Consider the following 18,762-nt stretch of genomic DNA (forward strand, 5'->3'; position numbering starts at 1 on the left):
GCAGGCGGCCAGTGTTGCTGGGCTCCCATGGAGCACCGAAGCCACGCGGCCTAGTCACTGGGCGCTTCTAGCGCCGGGCTCTAATGGACAAGGCTTCAAGTTGCCCGGGCTGGCGACTCTAAGCAGGGGAATGAGGTGTGTGCACGTGGAGCCTCTGAACCACTTTCTAGCCATCAACAAGGCCCCCCTCGAGGAATTGCACGGCCTGGAAAAGCTATTATGATTCCCGCAGAAGCTCTCTGAACTGGGAGAATAAAGTGCATGTCCTCATTGGGAAGCTGTTTATTGTTCTGCTTAATGGCTGCCCTGGATAATGGACTCTGTGCTTCCTTCCTTCTCTGCAGCTGTGCACTGGGGTGTCAGTGTGAGGGGGGCGCAGCAGAAGATGCAGCGAGCAGGCCAACGGAGGAGGCTCTTCTCGGCAGCCTTGCTGCTCACCTCCGCCTGGACAGCAGGTAAGCCTACCCGGCCCTTTCACACTGGCCTGCCAGGCATGGGGGCCACCTGGGGAGGGTGAGGGTGGCGTGGCTGCATGCCTCCTCCTCCTTCACACTGGCCTGAGGCTTGCCAGGCATGGGGGCCACCTGGGGAGGCTGGCGTGACTACATGTCTCCTCCTTCACACTGGCCTGCCAGGCATGGGGGCCACCTGGGGAGGCTGGCGTGGCTGCACGTCCCCTCCTTCACACTGGCCTGCCAGGCATGGGTGCCACCTGGGGAGGCTGGCGTGGCTGCACGTCCCCTCCTTCACACTGGCCTGCCAGGCATGGGGGCCACCTGGGGAAGCTGTGGCTGCACGTCTCCTCCTTCACACTGGCCTGCCAGGCATGGGGGCCACCCGGGGAGGCTGTGGCTGCACGTCTCCTCCTTCACACTGGCTTGCCAGGCATGGGGGCCACCTGGGGAGGCTGGCGTGGCTGCACGTCCCCTCCTTCACACTGGCCTGCCAGGCATGGGGGCCACCTGGGGAGGCTGGCGTGGCTGCACGTCCCCTCCTTCACACTGGCCTGCCAGGCATGGGGGCCACCTGGGGAGGCTGGCGTGGCTGCATGTCTCCTCCTTCACACTGGCCTGCCAGGCATTGGGGCCACCTGGGGAGGCTGTGGCTGCACGTCCCCTCCTTCACACTGGCCTGCCAGGCATGGGGGCCACCTGGGGAGGCTGGCGTGACTACATGTCTCCTCCTTCACACTGGCCTGCCAGGCATGGGGGCCACCTGGGGAGGGTGAGGGTGGCGTGGCTGCATGCCTCCTCCTCCTTCACACTGGCCTGAGGCTTGCCAGGCATGGGGGCCACCTGGGGAGGCTGGCGTGGCTGCACGTCCCCTCCTTCACACTGGCCTGCCAGGCATGGGGGCCACCTGGGGAGGGTGAGGGTGGCGTGGCTGCACGTCTCCTCCTTCACACTCGCCTGCCAGGCATGGGGGCCACCTAGGGAGGCTGGCGTGGCTGCACGTCTCCTCCTTCACACTCGCCTGCCAGGTATGGGGGCCACCTGGGGAGGGTGAGGGTGGCGTGGCTGCACGTCTCCTCCTTCACACTCGCCTGCCAGGCATGGGGGCCACCTGGGGAGGGTGAGGGTGGCGTGGCTGCACGTCTCCTCCTTCACACTGGCCTGCCAGGCATGGGGGCCACCTGGGGAGGCTGGCGTGACTGCATGTCTCCTCCTTCACACTGGCCTGCCAGGCATGGGGGCCACCTGGGGAGGCTGGCGTGACTACATGTCTCCTACTTCACACTCGTCTGCCAGGCATGGGGGCCACCTGGGGAGGGTGAGGGTGGCGTGACTACATGTCTCCTACTTCACACTCGTCTGCCAGGCATGGGGGCCACCTGGGGAGGGTGAGGGTGGCGTGGCTGCACGTCTCCTCCTTCACACTCGCCTGTCCGGCATGGGGGCCACCTGGGGAGGCTGGCGTGGCTGCACGTCTCCTCCTTCACACTCGCCTGTCCGGCATGGGGGCCACCTGGGGAGGCTGGCGTGGCTGCACGTCTCCTCCTTCACACTCGCCTGCCAGGCATGGGGGCCACCTGGGGAGGGTGAGGGTGGCGTGGCTGCACGTCTCCTCCTTCACACTGGCCTGCCAGGCATGGGGGCCACCTGGGGAGGCTGGCGTGACTGCATGTCTCCTCCTTCACACTGGCCTGCCAGGCATGGGGGCCACCTGGGGAGGCTGGCGTGACTGCATGTCTCCTCCTTCACACTCGCCTGCCCGGCATGGGGGCCACCTGGGGAGGCTGTGGCTGCATGTCTCCTCCTTCACACTGGCCTGCCAGGCATGGGGGCCACCTGGGGAGGCTGGCGTGACTACATGTCTCCTACTTCACACTCGTCTGCCAGGCATGGGGGCCACCTGGGGAGGGTGAGGGTGGCGTGGCTGCACGTCTCCTCCTTCACACTCGCCTGTCCGGCATGGGGGCCACCTGGGGAGGCTGGCGTGGCTGCACGTCTCCTCCTTCACACTCGCCTGCCAGGCATGGGGGCCACCTGGGGAGGCCTGGATGGGGAGTGGGGTATCGGGCTCGAACTTATTGAATAGCCACACTTTGAGTGCCTTTTTAAAGCACTGTTGTGAGGGCTCAATTCTAGGGTGGCTTGGGAGTGTGTTCCAGAGTTTAGGGGCCATTACTGGAAGCTGCTTCCCCCTGCTCTGGAGCATTAGAAGAGTGGGATAAAGGGATGTGCACTGTTATTGAGTCTTAATGTTCTGGTGGTTCTCTTGGGGTAACGGTGTTGTTGATGTACGTGGGGACCCTTTTGGCAAGACGTTTCTTCACTGTATTATCCTTTGTTTCTTTCACTCTGTGCTTATTGATCGTAGCTATTGTAATTCACGGTAATGTAGATCTGTAACTCGTGCAAATGCGCCCGGAAAATAACGCTCCGGGTTTGGTGCGCTTTATAAATCAACAAACAAACAAACAAGCATTTCTGGGGGACACAGAGTGCTTTGGAAATGATTCTGGCTTTAATAGGAAGCCGGTGGGCTTCCCTCCTGATAGCGGAGATATGGTCCGATATAAATATATATATATTTTATTTTTAGTCCAATGGCTGCTCGCAGTGCTCTATTTTGTAACAGTTGTAGTTTGGCTAAGTTGGTGTTCGAGGAGCCTAGCAGTAATACTTTACAATAATCTAGCTTCGATAAGATGAGGGCCCTGGCTAACGCAGTACAGCTTTGTGGCGTGAGAAATTGGCGACTAAATGCAGTAGGAGGTGGCCGATGAGAGGGCGTTTACATGCTTGGTTATAGTTAAGTTTGCGTCTAGGTGAACGCCTAAGGATTTAACCTCCATCAATGGTGACTGTGGAGTAGTCGGAGAGCCCACAATGAGAATCTCCGTCTTCTCATCATTTAGGCAGCGGCTGTTAATAGCCATCCAGTTTTGAATTATCGGACATATTTTGTTAATCATGACGGTGACCTGATCGTAGTTTCCGTTATGGGAATTAGGATCTGGGTGTCATCAGCGAAGTTCTAAAGATGACACCCATGGCATCCAGGGCAGCGAACAGTCACTTAGTGTAAGCATTGTAAAGTGTGGGTGAAAAGCATGATCCTTGCCGGACTCCTAGTGGTACTGGTATATGGTCTGCAGCTTCCCTACCAATGGTGACTATCCGGATGTGCGATCTGCAAGGAAGGATTTGACCCAAGGGTGGCATCATGTCAGAACTGGAAATCGTTTGCCAAGGTGGAGCATAGTTTGTCATGATCCACTCGATCAAATGCAGTGGACAGATCCAATAATAAGAGAATGCAGAGTTTCTCAGCGTCTCTTCTGGAGTCCATCTGGATGTTAAGATCCAAGAGAGCTGTTTCGGTACTATGGGTAGGACGAAAGCCCGATTTTCTCACTCCTAGGAGGGGATTTTGTTCAAAGTGAGATTGTATTTGTGCATAGGCTATTTTACCAATAATTTTCAACAAAAAGAGAACCGTGATAATGGGGCGGTAGTTCATGGGGATTGTAGGGTCCAGGCAATTTTTCTTTAGGAGAGAGGTCACCCAAGCTTCTTTGATACTAGAAGGGACTGTATTTGTGCTGAACGATGCATTCATACATTTATTGATGATGGGGGTAAGCGTCGGAGTGCACAATTTGACTAGGTGAGCTGGGAAGCTGTCTCCTTTACAGTTGGACGGTTTTAGCTTGGAAATGGTGTCTATTACTTGTTCTTGGGATACTGGAGTGAATTTGAATTGGGTGTTTGGGTTTTTGCTGGATCTGTCTATAGTCTGTAGCAATGTGTTTTTGTTGGCCAGGAGCTTTCTTTTGGAGCAGATTTTCCCTTAGAGTACTTGTATTTTAGATACTAAGACATTTTGGATAGTGGTGCACCAGGCTTTGCTTGAGTTCACTTGAGAGGATGATGGGATGGGATTTTCCAATTCTCTTAGAATTGTAAAGAGCTCTTTGGAATTTGAAGACACGTTACTGATGCGGGTGTTCAGGGCATTAGCTTTGTGCATTATAATGGTTGTTTTGTAAATTCTGTTGGCCACTGAAAATGCTTCTGATGAGTCGGAGGATAGGGTCCTTTTATGGATATGTTCCAAGGATCTTTTATTGCGCCTGATTTGCACAAGTTCCTCATTGAACCAGAATGTTGTGTGTTTGTCTGGTTGTCGAGTTTTAGTTGGAAGTGGGGCTAATGAGTCGATAGTAGTTTTAAAACAGTTGTGGTAGAGGTCTGCAAGACAACTGGGATTAGTGCTCAAGAGGTGATTGGTGGACAGGGCTTCCTTCAGGATAGGAGCGAGGCTGTCCACTGTTAGGTTCCGCTTGTTCCTTACTTCTATGGTGTCCATTATAGTAGAAATGGGGTGGAGTTTCTTTTCAAGGGATAGTGTGAAGTTAATGTGGTATGGCGTGTAGACATTGTGGTGGAGCTGGTAGGGTAGCGGTGGGAGGTACGTGTTCTTAGCCTACTTAGCCTGGTAGTGCCCATGATAGGGCACAAGGTCTTAGTAGCAGGTGGTGTTGAGCTGGATCTGGCTTTGGTGTGATAGGCAACAGTGTCGCTGGGGGTGGTAGACATATTGAGGTGGGTTTAGTTCTAACAAAGTCAGCACACCCATGCCAACACGCATGCATTCAACCAACATGAAGTGATGCTCATTTTCCAACAGGGATCGCAAACATATAGGTCATGGAATAACCAAGAGACCTACAACTGCCAACTTTGATGTGAACACTGAAGCGATAATTGCATGGTTAACAATGAATTGGTGATATGAACACAGAGGCTATAAATGTATGGTGAACAATGAATTGGTGATATGCACACTGAGGGTATAACTGTATGGTGAACATTGAATTGGTGATATGCACACTGAGGGTATGAATGCACGGTGAACAACGAATTGGTGACATGCACACTGAGGCTATAAATGCATGGTGAACATTGAATTGGTGATATGCACACTGAGGCTATAAATGCATGGTGAACAGTGAATTGGTGATATGCACACTGAGGGTATACATGTATAGTGAACATTGAATTGGTGATATGAACACTGAGGCTATACATATATAGTGACCATATACAACATGCATGGTGATCAATGAATTGGTGATATGCACACTGAGGCTATACAACATGCATGGTGATCAATGAATTGTGATATCAGTCAGGAGCAGCACATCCCCCAGCTCTCCGAAGAAGTGCTAACCATGTTGATGTTGATATTTTATTTGTATCTCACTCATACACATGCCACACTTAGAATTGAGAACATTGGCCTGTGCCGCCTCTGGACAGAATTGTGAATGTTAGCATATGCCACACCTAGACGGATTTCATAACTTCGCCCTGCGTCGCATCTAGATAATTTGTGAAGGTTAGCGAGTGCCACACCTAGACGGATTTATAAAGATTACCAAGCACTACACTTAAAGGGAATTGGTAATGCTGCCATGTCCTACACTTGGATAGAGTTGTGAACATTGGCCTGTGCGGTATCTGGATGGTATTGTGAAGATTGGTGAGTGCCACACTCAGACTGAATTATGTAGGTCAGCAAGTGCTGCACTTAGACAGAACTGTGAATGCCTACATGTTAAATGTCACATAACCCACTAACCAATATAAACTCAAACTCCCTGCATACTTAAAAAACGCACACAACCATCTCTCGCACAACCAGCTGCACGAACTTCACCACACTGCAACAACACATAAGCCGCACCAACAGCACACGCGGACTGACACCGATCCAATACTCGCACCAAAGCTCAGCACCCAGTGTCTACCGAGTTGAAGCTGCCAACAGTACACCACTCCTCTCACTATCCTATGCCCTCTTCACCTTACTAACCCATCCCACCTTCTCATTTACAGATCCTCCAGAGCGCCTGGGTACCAATTCTGTTGGTGACGGTGCGCTATATAAGTACCGTTAACATAACATAACATATGCACACTGAGGGTATAACTGTATGGTGAACATTGAATTGGTGATATGCCCACTGAGGCTATACATCTATAGTGAACATTGAATTGGATATATGCCCACTGAGGCTATACATGTATAGTGAACATTGAATTGGTGATATGCACGCTGTGGGTATACATGCCTGGTGATCACTGAATTGGTGATACGCACACTGGGGCTATAAACGCATGAAACACGTGTGTACAGGCACGTTATAAATGACATATCATATCATGGCAGACAGAACGCAGGATAGTGTTTTGGGATTTATCAGCCATCACATTTCATGTATATGCTTCTTGATTACCTTATGTTATGTTAGTCTGTTGTTATACTGCGCCATCACCATTGTAGTGCTCTCACAGCACCTGACCTTGTCCAAGAAGTGACCTCATAACTCTGCTCATTGAGGGCCACAGTGGTGCCAGGTTTTCAAAATCACCACTATTTATTTTTATTTGTTTTATTGCATTTGGTTTAGTTAAACCTTTACAAATTTAGAAATATAAAACACAGCCACAATAACATCCCATAACCACAACAGAATCACATAAACATCATGGGATGAACAAAGAAAGCGAACAAAAGAGAGAAACAAAACCCAAAAATCAACCAAGCAAACAGTACATCACACAGAATAATGCAAATTAAAATATAACTGATTGAACATATAAATAACCACCGTAAAAAAAAGAAAAAATATAGAACATCAAGAAGGTCGTATGCAACATGCCCCCTGACACAATTTATAGTAGCAGGACAGCATATCGTAATAAAATCATAAAATTCATGTGAAACATTGTTCCAGGTACAGCCTCTACTTTACGCGAGCATAAGAAGAAAAAAGGCTTCGGGGTCGGGCAGTCGATCAAACTCTCATAATTTCCTTCCACATCAGAATATCTATAGATTAAGACTTTTGATAAAACCTGAGAAGGCCAGTCCCTCATGTACATTCTGGATACTGAGGCAGCGCTTCCATACCGTATCCTCACTGCAGAGTTGTAGATTCAATTCTAGGCCCGACAGCTTTAGTGAATCACACTCCAAGACTAAGTGTCGTAACGACTCCGATTTCAGCATACAGATCCTACAACCAACTGCATCATTCACAATTAAATTCCTCCTGAGCTGGATTTCCTTGGTGGGTAGAAGATTCCACCGGACCCTGAATAGTAGCACACGATAATAACGATTCGGAAATTGGAGCAGAATATTGGATGGGGATACGCGTCAACTATGCTTGTGTGCAAGATGACCCAAGGATGTGTATGAATGGAATGAATCAGTCGTCTGGATCCAATCAAAATCGAGCAAGGCTCTTTTTACGTTCAATGGGTCGGAAACCAATGTCTCTAGAGCCGATATCATAAAGAATAGAGTCACATCTAACCTCTGGGCAGATTCACATTTTCACCCATCAGATGGTACAAGGAATCACATATAGGGCCTCATTACACGGACGGCGGTGGACCAAGGTGCTATTAGCACCTTGGTCCATGCCGGTAAAATACCGGCACCGCCTTGGAGGAAAGGGGAATTACCGCCCTATTCCAAGGTTGGTGGGGCGGTAATTCCCCCTTCCCCCATTGCCCTACCCCATTCCCATTTTTGCCCCATAGGGCAAAATGGGAATGGGGAAGGTGCTAATTACGGCACCGCAAATTGCGGTACCGTAATTAGCTCCCTGGTCCCTTTGCGGGTTGGTTTTTAACGCCTGCAAAAAGCAGGCGTTAAAGTCTCCAACCCGCAAAGGGACCTCGTAGTAAGGCGGTAAGGGTTAACGGTCACCGGTACCATTAACGGTGACCATTAACCCTTACCGCCGTCCGTGTAATGAGGCCCATTGTGTTAAGAGGCACCATTGTACCCTTGATCAAATTGAAGAGACACCTAATTCAAATTTTAGTGCCGGTAGTGGCACTGCATTCGGTACACCAAGAATCCGCCACCACATTCTGCCCTCAATTTTGTCCAGTATTTTCTGCACTTTATCAGACTTTAGTTCAAGACCATATGTTCATTTTGGCACAATCTTCCCTTCGAAGAACATTAATACTGGTTTCAGCGAGAATCTACCGAACGTACGATCAATTTTTATGATCTAGGATTTAGGAGCATGGCCTTTTATAGCAATGCCTCAAAGACCATTTTAGTACCTTTTATGTGCTCCAAAATTGAAGCCCAGATACCTTTCACTCTCAGATAACTTTACAGCTGTACCTTCAATGTGCCCTACGGGTCGGTTGCGCTTCACCCTCGCTTTCCTGAATGCAAGAATTTTCGTTTTGTTGAGATTAATAATGGGCCCCTTTTTTTTTGTTGCATATCCCTCAAATTTATTTAGGAGCCTCTGCAGACTGACCCTGGTTAGGTCGAAGATCAAAAAAATCATCTGCGTATGCAAGCCATATGATTTTTGCCTGCCCAACTGTGGGCGCAATCAACCCTTCCTTTGCTAGGGTGAGCGCAACATCTGACATATATTGGTTGAACAACCAGGGGGCCAGAACACATCCCTGTCTGACCCGCCGGTAAGATCTAATTCTCTGAGAGACATCCCCCTTTTGACTCAAACAGACTTGTATCCCACAGTTCTCATAAACACCCATAATTAGCCTCAACAGCCCCCCCCGGCATACCCCAAGTAGCCAATTTTGCCCAGAATTCACCTCGGACTACGCAGTCAAATGCGGCCGATGGATCAATCGAGGCCATATAAGTACAGCCCTTCAGCCTCAGCCATGCTTCTTCCTCGGTGCATTTGAGAACAAACCCATTAATGTGTTTGAGTGCCCCTTTCGAAAACCGGTCTGAAATCGATCAAGAGGATGATTCACTTTGGCCCATTCTTCTAAGTGAGAGAGCCGAGAAGATTTTACAATCAGTGTCAATAAGTGAAACTGGCCGATAGTTCGTAGGGTCAGTCCTATTTCCACACTTATAAATGCGTATCACATGGGCCGTGCTCCAAGACGGTGGCATTGCCCCTGTACCAATGATATCCTTAAATTCCATGTTAGTAAGATATTGATATAGGTTAAAGATATAGGTTAATTTGCTGCTACTGCGCTTGCTCTTGTTTGTTCTTGTAATTTTTTCTCTAAATTCTCTTAACCCTTTGTAATACTCTAATAATGTAATTACGTAAAATTTATAATTGTGTATCTATTTATACTATGTGTTGATTCGATGTGTTGATGTTTTTTGTAAAGGTTTAATAAAACCATATACAAATAAAAAAATAAATAAATAAATAAATAAATTCCAGGTAGAGTAGATTCGCTCAGATATTTTTATCAGCCTTGAAGGTGTTGTTTGTTAATCCATTTGGACCCGGAGCTCTAAGTTTTTACATTTGGATCGCAGGGAGTAAATGGTACTAATATCTAATGGGGAGTCCCAGATGGTACAATCCAAAGAACTAGTTATCACAGGAGGGTTAATTGTAGGTGGCCTGAACCTTCCCTCAAATCTGCCATCTTTTTCTCTACCTGTGGTGTCCCCCAGGGGTCTAACCTCTCTCCCTGGCTTTTCAACCAATACCTGGCACTCCTCGCCCACTGCATCGCCGCTCTATGCCCCAACTTTCAGTGCTATGTGGATGACACCCAGCTCATTTTCAGGCTACCCTCGGCCTCCTCCTCTCCTTTGCTCATCTCTGACTGCCTGTCTGCTATCCAGGAGTGGTGTGCCACCAATGACCTCTGCCTTAATGCCAGTAAGACTGAGATTCTCCTTATCGGCACAGCCGCTCCCTCCTCCCCTTAGCTCTCTGGCTGGCCTCTCTTGGCCCTCTTCCTGCTCCCACCTGTGAGGCTACAAACCTTGGGGCCATCTTCAACTCCACACTCTCCTTCTCTCCTCACGCCTCTGACGTCTCTAAGAAGTCACACTACCAGCTGCACCTCCTCAGAGGTATTCTTCCTTTCCTCTCCTTCCCCCCCGAAGCTCACTGTCTTCAGAGCTCTGGTTCTCTCTAGGCTGGACTGTTGTAACAGCCTCTTTCTAAATCTGCCTGCTTCTACTCTCCGCCCTCTGCAACGTATCCAGAACAGGACTGCGAGACTTGTCCTTGGCCTCAAACCCAGGGATCGTATCTCTCCAGAACTTCTTCAAGCAACGAGTTGGTGGTAGATCTCTCTCCTCGACTGGTGCCTCCCTCTTGAACAGCCTCCCTGCCTCCCTTAAACTTGAGGAGAACCATATCCAGTTCTGGAAGCACCTCAAAGCCTTTCTCTTTGCTTCTGCCTTTTCTCCTCCTCTCCTCTGCTGACCTCCTGGCTGTAACCGGAACTGCACTGGCTACCTGGACACTCTCTGATCTCGGGCCCAGGTCCTTCCCCCACCAGCGCCACACACCTGCACTGCCCACCTGCTAACCCCCGCACTTGTGGACTGTTTCTGTATCCATACAGTCCCCCTACCAGCCCTTGACACCTGATGCCAGCACTTACCCATGCACTTGCCACATGTTGGCCGTTTATTTATTTACTTATAGTTATTCTCTTTCCCATGAACTGCACTTTCCCTGTCCCCTTCCCATGCACTTGAGTAAACTGAATGACACCTGGCCTAGTAGGATCGCTGTCCGTCCTCCCTCTGTTCCCCTCCCTTGCCTTGTCGCACCTTGAAACACTTGTGTATAGGCGCGTTATAAATGCCATATCATATCATATCATAACTCAACCCGTTCCAACTCAGAGATAGTATTTAGCTGGAAAACTACATAGTTGGGATCTTGGCCATTAGATAAGGTGCCAGAAGGCACTGACTTGTGTGTTGATCAATACCCCAAACATGGTTTCAGCATCCTGTTGCAGTATAATATTTTTAACTGACTTAGAGTAGTTTTTATAGGACTGCTTGGTTTTCCTAACAAGCTCTGAATGAGTACCCTCATCCATGCTTGATCGCCAGATCAGTCTAATTTCCCTCCTCGTGGTTCTTTTTGCTGAGGCCAAGTCCACATTATAGCAGTGAGTATGTCTAAGAGGGCCATTACCTCTATTCCCATTCCTGGTGCGGATACCAGACACCAGGAGACCAATAAACCTCTGGAACTCAGTTACATTGAAATTATTAATTTTCCAGTCAAGGGTAGAAAGATTCAAGGTGTACCTCAGATTCTGATTCAAAGTACAGATGTTAATATCAGTCTTACTGAATTACCCGCCACACTAGCAACAACCTGTGACTGGAGACGAAATTCTCCGAAATTTAATACAAAATCAAAGGTTGCCCTTAAGATACAGTGATCACTCACTCATTCTTAGACACATTAAACGACACACAACGATTCATAAGAAAGTTATCCAGGAAAATATAATCCAAAGGGGATGAACTATTCCCCCTATACAAGGTGTGCCATTCCAACTCCTTAGATGTCTGAGACCTTTTCGCCACCAAAGTTTGTAGCCCCAGACACCCCATACCCACATACCAAGTTTTCCCCCAATGTCACTTCTCAATATGTCCAGCTTGATCCAAATACACCTCATCGAGATCCCAGGGTGTAGTATGGAATCCACAATCAGCATTAAAGTCTCCCACCACTAAGACCCTCCCATTCAAGAATCTCCCGGACCACTCGTCAATAACTTGGCACACTTTCTCAACACAGGCATCCACCAACGAGATACCTTTGTGCCCGTAAATATGAACAATCAAAATCTTCACTGAACCATCCCGGGAGGTAAAGTCCACACCAAGTACACCAAAGGGTACATTTTCAATAAGTGGCCAGGGTGTTTTCTACTGTAATAAGGAAACCCCCTAAGGCCCTCCCCCCTGCACTCCCTTTTGCTGATTGGGTGAAGATCTTATAGCCATCTAAAATAGGTATAGAGGTCAGCCACGTTTCTTGTAAACAGATACAATTTGCCTCTCTTAGGTTAGCCAGACAGATCGGGTTAGTAAAAAGGATGTACACTTCCACAGGTATTCCAAGATTTTAGGCACAAGGGGACCTTTTTCCACTCAGTGTCCTCACAGATTGGTTGTTTACGGGACACGTTTCTGCCACAAGAAGTAGGTTATGGCAGCCAAATCTATTTCTTTTTCAACAGCCTTCCCAGTCCCATAGCCCACTCCCACACTCTCATTCCCCACCAGCGGGAGCAGACTTCTATGCTTGTCGTTTTCAAAGTAAGGACCCCCCTTCTCCATCTCCACCTGTTTAACTTCAAACCCTAGGTTCAGTAGTCCTTCACGTTGGGTGAGGATCAGTTCCTTTACTAAGGGAGGGTTCAGATAGATAATGCAGGTGTCTAGATGATCTTTCTCGGGGAAGGCCACTCTCCCAATATCAGGTGAGCCCACCAATGCCAAAGATGCAATTTCTGAGAATATTGACAGAATGTTAGATCGATTCAGACGTACCGGATAATCAGGGCCCAAAATGCTTGTCATTTCAATACGTTGTGGCATCTAAATGGCATGCTTATCCGTCCTTAATTCTAGTGCCCAGTACATCCCTCACCTTTATACCCCGAGAATCAGCCACTCGTTGGTTCAATAATGTACTACGAGAGCCCCATGCTGTAGGCTGCTGATCATTAGATCTATCTCTTGGTGTACAGTAGGGGCGTTGCTAGGGGGGGCTAAGGGGGCTGTAGCCCCTGATCTTTTGGTTGTAGCCCCGGATAGAATCTCAGGAGCTACAGCCAAAAGACTAGCTAGCCCCCAGTCCCAACAGTTCCAACATCAGCTTAGCCCCAGGTCTTTTCCAGACCTAGCAACTCCCCTGGTGTATAGGTTGAGGGCAAGTGTAGGCGTTGAAGCCAGTCCTTAACTCCTGAAGCCACCTTGGGATAGTTAGACATTGGGGCGACATCATTTGGGTTATCCAATAACCGAGATTTACCACTTCCACATCCCACCCTGAAGTGGAAGGATCCCACGCCAATGTTCTCAGTAGGGGGAGATTTCCCAACCTGCCCCACCCCCAGACCCACAAGGGTATCCACTTGGCTAAATACTCCCACTGTGCCATCCCACTTAGCTTCCTGTTCACAGGGTTTCCCACTACCATGGACCCCTCCAGGGGCAAACTGCCCCCCCGACATTACTGCAGGCTGAGCCGAGGTGAATACCCCCTCACTAGGTCCCGAGATGAATCTAATGGGGCCAGCCATGATGACCTGTGGGCACATTGTCACATGCCCCTCCATAGGAGTGGGGGCTGTGGCACTGCCAGCTTCCCTTGGGTCACCTTGTGTGCCCCCCTAGACACCAGGCCAAAACACAGAGGGTCAGCCCCCTGACATTTGCCCACCTACAATGCAGTTTAAGCCAAAGGGGTAAGGTCCCCATCCTGGCCTGAGTTTTCATCTGCATCATAATGAAAAAAACCAACAAATTCGGATCAGTTTGTGCCGCAGAATCAACAGACACGGTTTTGGAGGGCACCACCACACTCGAGCTACCATGCTCAATTACAGGGGACAGCCTAGAGCGAAAGAGGGATTTGTGGGCCGCTCTAATGCTAAGGATACGATTTCCTTCGTACTGCAGGTTTCCGCTTCACCAATTTCATCCTTTTATTTTTGCATTATTTGGTTTAGGTGAAAGGAGCTCTTCCACAGTTGCTGCCACACCGAGTAAGTCCCCCCCGACACTGCTGGGCACCCCACACTCGGGGTATGGTCAGTAGTTAGATCAACAATTGGGCAAGACCGGGGGGGTGGCCAACAGGCGTGGCATGAAGATGTGATCCTTCGGTGCTCCCGAGGCCGCCAGCCGTATCCTGTAATATCCTGCCCGAATAACATCTGCTCATGTAGGAAAAAAGATGTTTTCTGGGATCGGAACATAACTGGTCTCATATCCTGTGATCAAAGTGAGAAACCGGTCGCTAATTCTATAGAAATTAGCAGATAAAAGGTGGAGAGACGGCATCTGAAAAGAATTCAAGTGGCCACCGGGCGCTGTTGAGCGCGAACGCAGCAACGTTCCATATCCTGGTGCCTGTGGAGGTGAAGCCATGCACAGACAATCACTGCATCAGAAGGCGGGGAGTGTCCCCTGGTCCTTGCGCGGACCAACACACTGCCAGAGTGCGAGAGAAACCGGTCAGGAGAGAAGATCTGCTGCGCGAGGCCATCGGCACCGAGACCCCCGCCCTCTGTTCCCCCGAGCGGTCGCGGGTGCTCCGTGCAATGTTGAGTGCCTGCTGATCTGTGGAGAACATCGGGGGACGGAACCTGGACTGCAGGGGACCCGGTAAGGAGAGGGGGGGTGGGGAGAGGGGGGGTGGGCCCTGGACTTTGTACCCCTGCCCGGGACTTTGTACCCCTGCCCGGGACTTTGTACCCCTGCCTGAAGAACATCGTGAGGGGGGAAACCTCCTGACCCCCTCCGCCTGCCGGGACAGGCGGGCTCTCGCCTGATACTGGGCAACACGTGAAAAGATAGCGCCGACCCACTTGGGGTCGGCGTGAAGTGAGAAGTTGGCCCTAACCCCGCTGAGCCCTCACCTGTATAATTGTAAGAGTCGCTGGTTTGGGCGGAAACATCGGCACAAAATACTAGAAGCATACACATAGATCCGGGAGGGGCTTCCCCCCCGAAAGACTGCTGATCATGTGGTGAGTAACCAAGAAGCTGAACTGGGATCCGCCTGCTCTTCCAGTGCAACCTTCGCAAAATCGAAGCACAATCGCAGTCCCCACGACATGCGGGTACCCAGCAGCGGATCCTCCCACCCCAGAGATAACTGAAAGGGCAACCTAACGAACACCTAAAACCACCGGGACTGTACCGCTGCCCAAACTTTCGCTTTAGCACGGACAGGGGCAACAAGAATTGATAAACCAGGGAGCAAGAGCGGCGGTGGTCTGCCAAAATAAAACAACTACCAACTGAGGGTTCAAGCACGCAATATAGCAATAAAACATACGAAGAAAAGAACGGCGCGCATGTGAGGGTGTGCAGCAGTAACCGTAACTCGCCCCCTGACGCAAAGTGTGGCGAACCAAGGATCACCCTACCGCAATAGAAACACAAGGGAGAGCCTGGCGAACCTGCAGGCCCGCAACACAAGAACCGCGTGGTAATGGATGGAATCTCCACACCCTGAGGAGTGCAGAAGAAGAGCGCCACATCTTGCAAACAGGCAGATACTCGTTCTATCCTCAAAATGGTGACACCAGTATAAACCGTCACTACACACATCTACCAACTTCGAACTGTAGCAAAAGGAATAAACACTTCCCACCAGTAAATAACAAAGGCATAGGGCTTAAAACACGGAAGAAAGTGCACGCCACAACAGATATAGATACAAGCAACAACCTGCAAACTATAGCCACCCCTGGCAAAAACAGGATCAAGAGATCAATTGCCTTGACTGTGCACTACCTAAACTCTGCGTCCAACTGGGCTCGACAACCCCGTGAACAACAAACCCAAGATACCTCTGAAACAACATCACCAGACGCTTCCACACATAAAACGAAATTGCTTTCCACACTACAATAACTGCTTCGCAATATGGAGAAGGACAAGCCCAGGAAAACCTCCACACAAAGCAGAATAGAACAATATGCGACCACTCCACTGTCGCCGGAAAGGTCAGCATCAACTGAACCAGTGAACACAGACGATGACATCTCCCTCAGAGACGTGATGGGTGCCATTGCCAGCTCCAGAACATCAATGGGGAAGAAAATGGACAGCATTGGTGCTGAGGTATCCCTATTGAGACATGACCTGCAGAAGCTGACTGCACGCACTGGAGTGGCGGAAGCACGCATAGCGAGACCGAGGACAATCTGCATGGAGTCAACTGCCCGATGACTGGCATGTTAGAACGAGTTAGGGAAGAGTGGATGAAAGTGAAGGAAGGTCAAGGTGCAATAACATCCGCATCCTTGGCCTCCCTGAGAAGGCAGAAGGAGAATGCATGGAACTATTCCTTGAGAAATGGCTGATAGACATATATGATAAAGAATCCTTCTCCAAATTATTTTCTATCGAGAGAGCCCATCGCATCCCAACGGGCAGAACCCCCTTGGTGCACCGCCACGTGCAGTCATCGCAAGACTTCTAAATTATAGGCATAGGGATGCCATACTACAAATGGCAAGAACAAAAGGACCCATCACCTATAACGGCTCGAAAATTACTTTCTTCCCTGACTTCACCAGAGAAGTTCAAAAAGCGTGCCAATCCTTTGACCCACTCAAAAAACGCCTGCAATCACTGGGAACCAAATATGGCCTAATCTTCCCTGCTCAACTCAAAATATTTCACAAGGGCACAACAGTGCACTTCACAGATCCCAAAGAAGCTTGGAACTGGGCAGAAAGACATATTGAAGGTGACTGGGACACAAGGAAGAAGACAGGGAGTGACTGTAATAGGGCACATCCAGAGAGACCACCGGATAACAGACCCCTACAGCAGCAGGAGGAAATGCCACAACAGGAAAACGCATGAAAGAAAATGGCAACAGGCATGGCAAATGAAATCACTGGAAAGAAAAAGAAAGAAAAACCAGCTTAAAACAGATCTACCTGGCAGAAAGCACACAATGGCTGGCGACTGGAACCGACCCGCCCCCCTCTAACAGGAAACGTTCGTACAGCACTAGGCGAAAGTACTAGACTGCCTAGATATACTGTTTAATTAGTGTTTGAATCATAAAGGGGTGACAGATGCTTCAGTTGGGGGCGAAGTATGGGGAGGGGGGAGTTCGACACAAGTTTAAAAGATGGAAAAGCTCAATGAAACACTGCAATCTACATGAAACAGATGTCAATGAAACACTAACTATTGTTCCCTGCTGCAAGTCAAACGCAATCAATGCCCCCACTACGGGAGGCTCCACCATCAGCTGTAATCATGAACGCTAATGTAACTCTACAAGGCAATAAGAACAAAGCCTTAAAACTACTCACCTGGAACGTAAATGGCCTAGGAAACAGCCTGAAAAGAGGGCTACTAAGACAGTTCCTGAATAGGCATAGTCCAGATATTCGCTTCCTAACAGAGACCCATCTGGCAGGTACATCCAATGCATTATTCAAGCGCTCCAACTACCGGACAACCATACAAGCAGGCTTCACGATGGGAGCCAGAGGAGTATTGATATTAATACATAAAAGATTGCCGTTCACCCTTACAAAAACAATGCAAGACACTGGGGGAAGATTCACATACGTCACAGGCACGCTCTGGAACAGAACAATATCCCTCATGGCGATTTATGCCCCACCCACACTACAAACCAAGCTTATGGACGAAATAACACCCTTGCTAACCAGTGACACCTCGGACATCTTAGTCCTAGGAGGAGACTTCAGCGATGTTATGAGCAATGTACAAGATCGCACACACCTACTTAACAGAGACCCTAACCGCGGAACCAACCTGGCTACATTTGTGGAAGCGTTTGGTATTAGGGACGTATGGCGAGACCTACATCCGGAAGAGAAGGAGTACTCCTATCACTCCGGGGTACACGCATCGCTGCCACGCTTGGATTACTTCTTTATGCCTGCGGCAATAACATATACAGCAACACAAGCTGAATACCTCCCACGAGGCATCTCAGATCAATCCCCTCTACTCATATCACTCACGACGTGCAAACCAACTCCCCCACTGGTATGGAGATTGAACAACTACCACCTAGGCTCCCCTGAACTAATAGAACGTATACAAAACGCCACCACAACGTACTTTGAGTTAAATGACGGATCGGTGGAATGTCCCTCTATACTGTAGGAAGCCTATAAACCAGTGCTACGAGGAAATCATCTCCTGGACAGCGGCACAAAAGAAAATATACCTGGAATCACTGAGAGAGGCAGAAGCAAACGTAAAACAGGCAGAAGAAATACACCTAATCCAAGACTGTCCTGACACAAACAGAGCCTTAGTACTAGCTAAAAAAAAACTGCAAAATATTGCATTGGACAATGCCAAACAGGCACAGAGAGCAATGAGAGCCAGAATCTACGACACTGGTGACAAAGCGGGGAAAGTCCTAGCCTGGCTCGAATGGAGAGATGAAGGGCACAATCATGTGAGAGCAATTATACCCCAAGACTTGGAACCTCGACTGACGGATGAGGATATAGCTGAAGAATTTGCAAGATTTTATGAGGAGCTATACAAGGCACCTGCAGCTCCCCCTGAGACTTCCATACTAGACGAAATCACCCTTCCGTCCCTCAGTGACAAACAGATTGCTAATCTAGAAAGAGAAATCATGGAAGAAGAGATTGCAATGGCCATGATGCAGCTCCAATCCGGGAAGACCCCTGGACCAAACGGCTTTCCCATAGAAACCTGGAAGAAGATAGGCTGTAACAA

At 49.2% G+C, this 18,762-nt stretch overlaps 1 protein-coding gene across 1 annotated transcript in view; it reads left to right on the forward strand.

Moving 5' to 3' along the window:
• The first annotated feature begins 304 nt into the window (after nucleotides 1-304).
• LOC138504875 (protein shisa-like-1) overlaps nucleotides 305-18,762 on the forward strand; it is a 69,470-nt gene continuing 51,012 nt past the window's right edge. The window contains exon 1 of the mRNA XM_069625288.1: nucleotides 305-455. Within this exon, the coding sequence (XP_069481389.1) occupies nucleotides 314-455 (142 nt within the window). The 5' untranslated portion in view covers nucleotides 305-313. The remainder of the gene's footprint in view (nucleotides 456-18,762) is intronic.

Source organism: Ambystoma mexicanum, chromosome 11 (assembly GCF_040938575.1).
Source record: "Ambystoma mexicanum isolate Mex_15411 chromosome 11, UKY_AmexF1_1, whole genome shotgun sequence".
In the NCBI taxonomy this organism is placed as follows: domain Eukaryota; kingdom Metazoa; phylum Chordata; class Amphibia; order Caudata; family Ambystomatidae; genus Ambystoma; species Ambystoma mexicanum.